General features: G+C 44.5%; 1 protein-coding gene across 1 annotated transcript; it reads left to right on the top strand.

Moving 5' to 3' along the window:
• Positions 1–1154: 1154 nt before the first annotated feature.
• LOC307089094 (noelin-3-like) lies at positions 1155–9813 on the top strand. The gene is made up of 5 exons (XM_079755201.1): positions 1155–1552; positions 4103–4258; positions 6849–7068; positions 8153–8259; positions 8633–9813. Exons 2-5 carry the CDS (start codon positions 4112–4114, stop codon positions 9311–9313), a joined length of 1155 nt encoding a protein of 384 aa, XP_079611327.1. The 5' UTR covers positions 1155–1552; positions 4103–4111; the 3' UTR covers positions 9314–9813.
• The last annotated feature ends 2141 nt before the right edge of the window (positions 9814–11954 follow it).

Below are 11954 nucleotides of genomic sequence, written 5' to 3'. Positions count from 1 at the left end.
AAAAGATAAGTAAAAATGATTTATGATAGCTGGGTAGACGCGATGAATGATAGGACAGTTGAATGGATGGATAGATAGATGCAACGAATGAACAAATGGAAAGTGTCATTTTGTCACCGAAAAACAATTGTCTCTCTATTGTTACGAGGCTACCTTCCCCTGTGCACTCGCCGATGGAGAAATCCCTCCCCTGGTGAAGGGCTACATCACTTAGGCTCTTACTCATGGCACGGTGTTCTCTATTCTCCCCCTGAGAAGGGCGGAGGACCGTCCCCAAGGCTGCAGCGGCCTTCACACACTGCTCTGTGTCCTCTCTCACACACACACACACACACACACACACACACACACACACACACACACACACACACACACACACACACACACACACACACACACACACACTCAAAGCATCAACATAACTAAAAAATGTTGGTGTGTCACACACACACACACACACACACACACACACACACACACACACAAACACATATTAGGGAAAACACAAAACACACATAACATGTCATCTATTAGTCCTGCTTTGGTTCTCAGTGCAAGATGTGAATCTCTTCTGTTGTTCTGTGTTCCCCACCTGTCCCTTCCCTTCTTTATCATCATAACAACCAGCCTACCTCTGCATCTTGTCTGCCTCTTGGCTCCCTCTGTTTCATTCCTAAACATTGTTTGGATTAAACCAAAGGAGGCTTTGTGTTTCCACAGCGAAATCAGGCTCAGCCATAGACATCAGACAGGAGCCACACAGCTCAATAATGTAACAGAGACCACCCTTTTATTGTTTAAATAGCTTGACATCCATTCATAAATATCTATTCATGGGTTACATACATTTCATGCTTTAATTATTCAATAGTTGACATTTACTGTAAACGGCAAACAGTCGGGTATTGCACTCAAAGACTATCCCATGTTTTCCCAAACATGGCATTGATTCACATGTGTATGTGAATAGCAAATAAGCGTTTCTTGTTTTTATGTGAGTCCCGACGCAATTCTAAAACCCCCTTGTGCAACAATTTAAATGTTGATCCGATCTGTGTGTGTGTGTGTGTGTGTGTGTGTGTGTGTTTGCGTTTCTGATCGATATGGGTTTCTGATCTGTGTGTTTCTGATCTTTCTGTGTGTGTGTGTGTGTGTGTGTGTGTGTGTGTGTGTCTGTGTGTGTGTGTGTGTGTGTGTGTGTATGTGTGTGTGTGTGTCTGCGCTATGTGTGTGTGTGTGTCTGATCTCTGTGTACGTGTATGTGTGTGTGTGTGTGCGTGTCCGTGTGGGTGTGTGTGTGTGTGCATGCGTGCTTTCGTGCGTGCGTCCGTCCGTCCGTGCGTGCGTGCGTGCGTGCGTGTGTGAATGCATGCGTCTGTGTGTGCGTGCGTGTGTGTGATGTCCACAGACCATCGGTCCCAAGGAGGGTTGGCAGGTGTACAGCTCGGCGCAGGACGCTGACGGGAGGTGTATCTGCACCGTGGTGGCCCCGGAGCAGAGCCTGTGCTCCCGGGACGCCAAGAGCAGACAGCTCCGCCAGCTCCTGGAGAAGGTACACACACACACACACACACACACACACACACACACACACACACACACACACACACACACACACACACACACACACACACACACACACAAACACAAACACACAAAGACACACACACACACATAGATCAAACAAACACATACACGCATTCACACACACAAAAGCACACACATACACACACAGGGACACACACAGACAGACACACACACAGACACACACATAGATCAAACAAACATACATGCATTCACACACACACAAACACACACACACACACACACACACACACACACACACACACACACACACAGGGACACACACACAGACACACACACCCAGTCTCCTGCTCAGCGGAGGCTGAACAGTGTCTCTCTTCCTGTTCATTGATAAATCACACACGTTTCCATGTAATTGTCAAGGAAACTTTTGAAACGGCACAAAAAAGAAAATGCAAATTAAGTATGTTTCCCCTTAACTGGGTTGGGGTGAATAAACTAGGCTACCCAAAGCATTGTTTTGTCAGAAATCTGTGAGGTAATTACGCATGGCTGTAATTACCAGTAGGAGAAGTAGAGGTTGTGAACCTGAAACAAAACCAGTCATCTTTGCCCCCCGAGAAAAATGGTATTCAGACATTTGTTTCAATGAAATGCCTGATCTCGACACACATGATAGATGCCTGCGCAAAAACTTTTTCTTTTTTTTTTATGCTATGAACTTAGTAATAATAATAATAATAATGGATTAAATTAATATAGCGCTTTTCTAGACAATCAAAGACGCTTTACAGTGAAGGGGGGGACCTCACTCCCCACCACCAGTAGTAAAGTCTAGGGGTACGAATTGGCTCTTAGGGCTAAGTTCTAACATTGAGTCCTATGCTTGAAGTAATAGAGAGATATGAAAGAGCATGAAGTATCGGGTCTGGGTTCCACACTTAGATATATACGCCTGGGGTTTGCTTACCAATGGGTTGTCTCTGATACCTCCTGGGGCCAGCGTGGTCTGCAGTCCGTGACCGGTGTATCCTCTCTTCTTTGGTGCATTCAAGTTTTGATTAAGGTAGTTCCGTAAAACAAAAAGGTGCCTGGTATAGAGAGTTTCTAGGGTTACATATTCAATGGAGGGTTTCAACAGGGGTCCGTTGCTTCGCCGGTCGCACTCTGACACCACGCTCTCATCATCCAGTAATCCTTTGATCGCCACAGACCACTCCTACGCCAATGTACGCATGTGTACTCACACACACAATCATCCATTGCGTAGCCTCCCATATCAATCACATGGAACCCAGACACAAACATGGTATGACTGAAAGAAGGAGTTCAGCACGCCACCAGGGAGCGACTCAATGCCCATCAGGCAGTGGTACCCAACGGGCGGTGACACCCACACGTACCTGGTTCTTCTAACAGCCACGTGTTTTAGCGTAACCAGTAGGATGCTGACCCCGGAAACAGCAGATCAGTCCTGAGTTCAATGTTTGCAACATTTGAACTTATTCTGCAAAAAATCTGAAAACAACTTCGGGCAACTTCTTGGAAATTAGGATTTTCTTTTTAGAATTTAACTTTTCCATCAACCTTTTTAAAGGATTAATAATTCAAAATGCACATAAAAATGGTCTCTCTCTCTCTCTCTCAGTCTCATAATCCCACTCAAACAGTCACACACACACACACACACACACATTAACACAGGAGGAGTGGGAATTTGAGGGCTGGAAAGTAGAAGTCTATCCCATGATTTTAAGTTAGCCATCTGGATGTACTAATTAGAACAACCCAGAGGAACAAAAGTGAAATCAGATGGCTTAGTGTGCAACAGCACTCTTTAGTGTTTCGTGTTTAGTGCTTAGTGCACGTGTGGAGAAAAGCATGGCAGGTTACTGAAGCTGTGGCTTTTCAGCCTTCAGCCTATCCTCATCTCAGAGTAAATATTCTGTCTCTCTCTGCAGGCCAGTCTGGTCTTTAACCCACTGAGAGCCTCCTCCAAAAGTGTCAAACTGTTATGACACTAAGCGCCAGGGGGAGGAAGATTTGGTCATGAGGAAGCAAGGAGCACCACTGTCTGCAGAATGATGAACTAACCCTACCCCATAGATCTGCAGGGAAGACTTTATTCAGAGGAGAATGGGTTTTTGCTTTACTTCCAACCAGATTCAGCAAGAGCAAAGAGACCAAGCGCATCACTTCAGTTTTTGTTTATCTGATTGGCTGAGTTTTTGAACAACATAAGAAAGCTACCATATCGGGAAATCAATTGTTGCCTTGCCAAGGCCTGACACATGTACACAAACAGATTGTCATTGTTTCTCTATGCAGTTTGCCTTATTTGTTAATTGATCACACACACACAAACGTTAACACATGCTCCAGGAGCGGTACTGATGTCTGTAAAGCATTGGCAGGACCAAGAGCTTCTACGTCTGGCACAGGAGCTAGCCTTGACTCACACATAGGACACATGAAGCCCCCCTTCTAGTGATTAAAGGGTTTGGGTTAGAGAGGAGCCGCTCTTGCTGGATGATGATTGTCTGCCATGTTCCATCAGGTACAGAACATGTCCCAGTCCATTGAGGTGCTGAACCTCCGAACTCAGAGGGATTTCCAGTACGTCATCAAGATGGAGAACCAGATGAAGGGGCTGAGAACCAAGTTCAAGCAGATCGAGGATGACAGGAAGTCGGTCATGGCCAGAAATTTCCAGGTATATTCCGTGCTGCGGAGCCTGGCTCGTTGAGCCCGCTTGGATCTTTTATAATGTTGTACGGCGCTGTGATTCTGGCCTATTTCCAGGTGTAAGCTGGCTCATGGCCACTAATGCTCCCAGCGGTGCTTACTTCCTTGGGCTTCTAAATGTGGTCTTTGTGTTGTTTGTGTACGTCCTCGACATGAATGTGTCCGTAACCCTCGCTGTTCATCTATCTGATATGTTCCTCACAAGCCCAGGAAAGCAAAAGAAATGGAAATGAAAAGTAAACTAAGCGGTGTTACTATTTCAGCTGGTTAGTAAGCATCAGGGATAACGGCTGTATCCCATACCAAAAGACACACACACACATACATGCAAATACAAATATGCTTTTTTTAAAACCCTTTTTTCCCAACTGAAATCATAACATAGTAGGCTAACTAAGGAAACTATGCGCTCATAGTTTTTTGTTCTGCTGGCCTCTCTTGGGTTTGGGGTCATCATTGTATACATAAACCAACATTAACATTATTCATTCATTCATATTCATTGTTCACATGATTTGGTCTTGAAATTGTATTTGTAGTCCCGATTCTTTATTTTATTTACAATTGTAGCCTTCTTCCAAATATAATTCAATTTTTTTGCTTGGCCTTGCCTGACTACTTAAAGCAGAATTCACTAAAATAATATTTATGTGAGTATAGCTATTCTTTGCTTCCTTAATACTAATAAATATTTATTATATGTTTGTTTACATTTAAATAGCCACCCAAAGGATACAGTCGCACAATGATTGTTCCATATTGTATTGCAATATGCACAGAATTACAATATTTCCGTATGGTGGTGTCCCCTCCCTATACTGAAGACATTACAGAAGTGTGCAGTGCTGCAGTGTGCTGCCAAAGCCAGACTGAAACGTTGCTGAATGTAAGCACGAGTGATTAGCACTCCCTTTCGAACCTGTGTGCTCTACCAATATGGCGGCTATGGGTATGGAAATGGAGTGTGTTTGTGTGTGTGTGTGTGTGTGTGTGTGTGTGTGTGTGTGTGTGTGTGTGTGTGTGTGTGTGTGTGTGTGTGTGTGTGTGTGTGTGTGTGTGTGTGTGTGTGTGTGTGTGTTCTACCCACCACTAATCAAATTAATTTGCCTAGCACTTTATCCCAATTACAGTCCCTCAAGCTCATTCCCACACACCAACTCTCACACTTTCAAAATATCGACCTTGCTCGTTGTCATGGATTTACACAACATTAAAAGACCAAATTAAGTAATTTGTGTTTAGCCTGCAATGAAGGAGGGGTGTGAGCGGTGTGATGAAGAGAAACCAGTAAGGGAAAAATAATTAAAAACTACCTGAAACTACTAGCAATTCAGAAGAATGTGTGTACCGTTACCCTTCAAGGATTATGGTGGAACATCTGCTGTGAAACTAGATAGACAATATTTATGATGGTGTTGTTCCTAACTACTCAGATACACACGGCCAGTAAAGTAAAAGGCAGACGCATCGATAAGAAAAAAAATGTTGAATCAATATAAGAAGCTGACTACGATAAAGTCACTCAACCGATGGGATTTACGTTTAGCAAATTCAAAACATGTGCTTCATCCATACTCACAAAGTGAAATAAACACAGCCACAGACAGCGAGATGGCAGCATCAATACCTACAAAATGGTGCCGTCAATATAATAGCCCAAGAATGCTCTCTGCTTGTTCGGATCAACATTTGATGAATCACCCTTAAACTATCACCTCTTGGGAAAAAAATACGTCTCTTTAACTTCCTCTCTGAAAAATCCACATATCTTTCTCCCGCTGTTTGTCAAGCTGTGTACGGCTATGGATGAAGATTCATCATCCGCAAACTAATTATAATATGTTCATACCAACATTATGCCTGGTAAAATGTGCTCTTGTCCTCTTGACAAAAAAACCTCATATTATAATCATGAACAATTGGTCTGTTTTTTAAACAAAGGGGACTAATGATCTATTAATACAAATATTGAAGCTATATAATCCACCCCTCCATCCACCCACTCATCAAATTACCCCAACACCTCTCCAACCTCCCACCCTTCCACCAACCACCCCTCCATGCACCCAACTACCTCTCCATCCACCCCCCCCCCCGCCCAACCACCCCTCCATGCACCCAACTACCCAACCACCCCTCCAACTATCCACCCACCCATCTGTCCACCTTTCCATCCATCCACCTCTTCCCACTTCTCTCAGGCCAAGCACATCGTATTAATGATGTGCCTTTGTGAATGTTATTATATCTCTCTCTTTCTCCCCCCCCTATCTCCTTCCCTCTCCCCTACTCTCTCCCACCCTCCCCCCTAAATCCCTCCCTCCCTCTCCCTCCCTCCATCCCTCCCTCTCCCTCCCTCCCTCCATCCCTCCCTCTCCCTCCCACCCTATCTCTCCAACCCCTCCCTCCCTCCCTCCCTCCCTCCCTCCCCATCCCTCCCTCCCTCTCCCTTCCTCCCTCCCTCTCCCTCCCTCCCTCCCTCTCCCTTCCTCCCTCCCTCTACCTTCCTCCCTCCCTCCCCCTAAACTCCCTCCCTTCCCCACACTCCCTCCCTGCAGGAGCTGAAGGAGAAGATGGAGGAGCTGAAGCCGCTGATCCCTGTCCTGGAGCAGTACAAGACGGACGCTGCGCTCATCTCCCACTTCAAGGAGGAGATCAGGAACCTGTCTGCGGTGCTCACCTCCATCCAGGAGGAGCTGGGCGCCTTCGACTACGACCAACTGTACCAGCGCGTGCTGCGGCTGGACGGACGGCTGCGCAGCTGCATGGGCAAGCTCAGTGAGTGTCCCCTCCAAGCCCCTGGGGACCACCAGGGTCCAGATAGACTCTGATAGTGTGACAGTGACACGACTATCACATTTATATCTATGTGAAAAAATGTGGCAGTACTGCCAAAGTGAATACTGACACCCTCCACACAGAACAGATGTATAGGTAGATGTAGGTGTATTTGCCTTTTGTGGAAAACAAACTATTCAAGTCCAGAGATCAGTTCAAGGAAGCAGGGTAGACTCCTAGTTGTGCATATGTTTAAGTATATCTATCTATAGATATATCTAAAATGGTATGTCAGGAATTTCAATTCCTGAATTGATTTGATGTGAATTGAAAGTGTTCACTGCAGACATTATGCACAGGCATGACTCAGACGGTAGGAATGTGATCAGTTATGGATTGTGAGCATGAGTGGGACAGAGTAAAGCACACATGAATGCACAGAACATTCCTGTAAACCGTAAAGAGGCAAAGTATGACATGATTTATTATGTTTTGAAAAATGTTGGCAGAACATTACTATGTTGTGTAGTGGATGTTTAATACACAATATTTGGGGCTTTGCCTTTAATCTGCTAAAACAACTTTCACACCAGGTGATCAATATATCACACATTTAGATTTATTCATTATATTTGCAAGATGTGATATTAGGGAAGTTGACACCACCTCCAAACTAAACAATGGCACCATGAAATATTCTTCAAAGAGCCCTTACCAGCATGCTTTCCTCTCCCCCAGCATGTTCTTTCTTCCTACCCAACACTCTGACCATACCCAGCTCCTGCACAGCTGGTTCATAACTTAGTACACCTGCTTCCAATAACTAGATTATAATCATTAAAGACATGATTAGCGGAATTATGTTAGTGAAATCCTGAGATGAAAATGAGATGAGTAGATGCTTGTGAACCAAAATAATATCTCAGTGTAGCTTGGTTTATATATATTATATATAATAGGTAGCTGCTATATATTTATTATTAATAATAATATAGATAGTAGTAGAAAAAATGAAATTGGTGATAAAGTCTTGAACTAAATATGAATAACTTCACTGGTCTGGGCTGCCGTTCTTTATTAACAGCATGTGGGAAATTGATGAAGATAACCGGACCGGCTACCATAAAGACATCTGGAACCCGGTTTGGGGCTTGGATGACCGACCCGCTCTCCACAACAAGAAGCAACAGGGTGAGAAATGAACGCCACGAGAGTCCCCCGTGACTGCCCAGATCTGCCCAGTAATACCTAGCATTGTGTTTCAAGCCTTAGCAGAGGATTTATCACCATCATCAAAGACTGCCTCGATTAAAAGCTGCAGAGTTTGTGTTTGGTGTGTGTGTGTGCGTGCGTGTGTCTGTGTTTGTGTGCAGAGCTAAATGGAAAATATTCTCACTGTTGGGATTTTAAAGCTCTTTGATTTATTGCAGTGTTGCATATAGTTATGCAGATGATTATGTTGCAAATAATCTTTTATTTTTGGGGGGGGGGGCAGTTGTCAAGATTATGTTTTCACTAGTCATCTTCTTTCATCTTTTCTTTTTCTGTGGGGGGGGGGCTGCAGGTTTGGTACATGGACAGCTACACAAACAGCAAGATTGTGCGTGAATACAAGAGCATGGAGGACTTTGTGGTGGGTGCGGTCTCCCGCACGTACAGCCTCCCCTTCAAGTGGGAGGGCACCAACCACATGGTGTACAACGGCTCCCTGTTCTACAACAAGTACCAGAGCAACATCATCGTCAAGTACAGCTTTGACAGTGGCAGCGTGCTGGCCCAACGGGCGCTGGAGTTCGCCGGCTTCCACAACATGTACCCGTACACGTGGGGGGGCTTCTCCGACATCGACGTCATGGCGGACGAGCTGGGCATGTGGGCGGTGTACGCCACCAACCAGAACGCCGGCAACATCGTGGTGTCGCAGATCGACCCCGACACGCTGCACGTGCTGCAGACCTGGAACACCGAGTACTCCAAGAGGAACGCCGGCGAAGCCTTCATGATCTGCGGCACGCTGTATATCACCAACTCACACCTGTCGGGCGCCAAGGTGTACTACGCGTACTCCACCAAGACCTCCACATACGAGTACACCGACATACCGTTCCACAACCAGTACTTTCACATCTCCATGCTGGACTACAACGCCCGGGAGAGGGCGCTGTACGCCTGGAACAACGGCCACCAGGTGATCTTCAACGTAACGCTGTTCCACGTCATCAAAACGGATGACGACGAGTCCTAGACGGTCGGCACGACGCGGTGTGTAAGCCGACACCGTCTGTGAAGTGAGGGAGCTCTGATGTGGAATGTTTGATTTCAAATGATGCCGAGAACTTTGTTTTTCTTAACAATTCCTATGGATTTCTTTCGGGGATAATTTGCTGAATTTTGGACCCCAGTGACTATAAGACATCATTTTTTTTTGCTGGAGAACAAAGTCCAATACCTGATTTGCCAAGTGTTGGTTGTGCCTCCGAAATACATGTTGCTTTTGCATGAGTGTTTACATTTCGTCTCATGTGAAATACTAAAAAAAGTGGCTTTGTTTCTGTTGCAGCTCACAATGTGTTTTGTGCGTCTAAAACCCTTGCAAATAGCTGCTGCAATATGAAAATAGCTTACCACTAAATATAGCAGAAACCCTTTTAAAGTTGGAACATAACAATGTTGTACTTATGTATGTCACTGTGTGGGAAGTCAATTTGTATTTTTTTTCATAAAAAAGGCAACCATATAAAATAACATTGTGCTTGTGTCACAAAGTGTTTTTTTAACAACAAAAAGTGCAGTCGCATTGATATACTGAATCTATTGGTAGGATCTCTGGTAGGATCTTCCTCAGATGAATTATAGACCAATCAGCATTTCCACAGTTTGGAAAGTGTGTGAAAATGCCCCCCTTTGTTGGGTGTTTCTTTCAATTGGAACATGCTTGAGAGGTGTGTCGGAGTAGGACAACGTTGTCCATGAGTGTGTACAGGGAGTCCACCCATTCCTTACAGCCTGATGGTCATTGTGAGATGCTTCTTGTCTTTTCAATCATAGCAAGTAAAGTTGAAGCATAGATTATTAATAGCACTCAAGCAATTCCCATCCAACCCACCACACGATAAGTGCAATGTCCAAATGTCCAAAAAATATGAATCTGTATTGACTTTCATTCTAGCGACGTAAGCCTCCCCCTTGCCACCCCACCTGTCTGTTTTTCACAGCACCCAGCGGACAAAAAGAGAGAGAAAAACAATCACTTCCAATTGCTGCACCCAATCAGAAAGGGCTCTGGAACAAGACAGTGGAGAAGGCATTCATCTGTTGATTCTCTATTCTCTATTCTCTATTCTCTATTTGCTTGCTTTCAAACCCTCGGCTGGCTGGAAAGCTGGTTATAGCTATCAGGTGAGCCGGCTGGATGCAGACAGATTTTCCGGAAGGATCAGAGTATATCACACTTTATATGTATGTGTTTGTGTGTGTGTGTGTGTGTGTGTGTAGTGGGGGGGGTTGGTGACCGAGCTAGAATTGGTGGGTGTCATATCACAAAGCACCAATGTGCCAGACCTCTCAAGAGATGTTCTGCACAGGGTGCAACGCTCAAATGCTTGCAATTCAAAAGTATGGCTTCAGTAATGAGAAATCTCTTTAATTTATGGTTTCATACTCAATTGAAGGCTGCTTTCGAAACCAAATGCTTTATCAGTGAGGTCCGAATAGTATATATAGTACTGACTTTAGCCTTACACGTTATGTCCTGTCAGGGATCAATGAAGTAAAATCTTATCTAAACTTATAATGGTTAATTAGAGTGAGGATGTTTTGTTATACCAGAGACTACGCACTGAACAATTGACCCGTTAGATGATGAATGTTAACAGTGTTTTTCTTAATCATTTGGAGGCATTCATTCAGACTGTAGACCGTCGATGGGTGAGCCCTTTAATGAGCTCTATGTTCTGTACCGAGTGATCTCTCTTCACTGCACTGCAGCACAATAGGCCTACCTGTCAAAGAACACTTAGCCCACAATAGCATTATGATAATGCTGTCAGGTTAAATAACGTCTATTCATCCTGTCTCTCTGCCACACCGGCCCCAGGTGGGTCACCCTACTCCTTTCAGAGCTAATGCAGAATAAACTTAAAAAAAAAACAAAGACAGACTTTGATGTGACCGGGACCTTGGTCTGAGATCGTCATGTGCCAACTCACATCCCAAAAGAGGTTGTGATAAAAGAATCCTGATCCTAGGTGTAGAGAGACAGGCATATGCTTTGTGTATATATGAAGAGCTGAAGGGACCGAACGCGCCCTTCAGCCACGGCGTTTGCCCTTCCTCAAACAACGCACATGAAGGACCCAGGAAATGCTTTTGTCCTGATGTAAAGAACCCGGGCTCTAGAGGAGCCGGGGGGCGGGGGTACAAGGTTACACGGGATGAGACTCCACGTGCCTAGGAACTGTCTGAGTCACAAAAAGAATGAGGATGGCTTTTAAACTAATAATAATTAAAAAAAGCCCATTTGTACGTCATTCACATTCAAAAGACTGTTGTGTTGTGCGTTTTGCATTAAGTGAATCCACCATGCTAATCTGGCACTGACTCAGTCCTGGTCCCAGTTTCAGATAGGAACATGGAAGAGCCAGCATAAAACATACAAATAAAGATATGGAAAATGGATTCCAAGGTGTTCTACAGGTAAGAAGGCCTATATGTTTACTTCAAAGCATCAAAACAAAGAAAATAGAAAGGTTTGGTCCTATCAACAATGGCTCAAGTCCTGTTGAAAAGCAGTCCAGGTCTGATGATTTTGTGTATTCTTTTGATACTGTCTCTGATGTAGTCGGATTCATGCAGACCTCCAATTCAAAACCCAGGATGAATAGTAG

The sequence above is a fragment of the Pollachius pollachius genome, assembly GCF_949987615.1.
Source record: "Pollachius pollachius genome assembly, chromosome: 17".
In the NCBI taxonomy this organism is placed as follows: Eukaryota; Metazoa; Chordata; class Actinopteri; order Gadiformes; family Gadidae; genus Pollachius; species Pollachius pollachius.
Note: the sequence above shows the minus strand (reverse complement) of the source record. Positions and strands in the feature narration are given on the sequence as shown.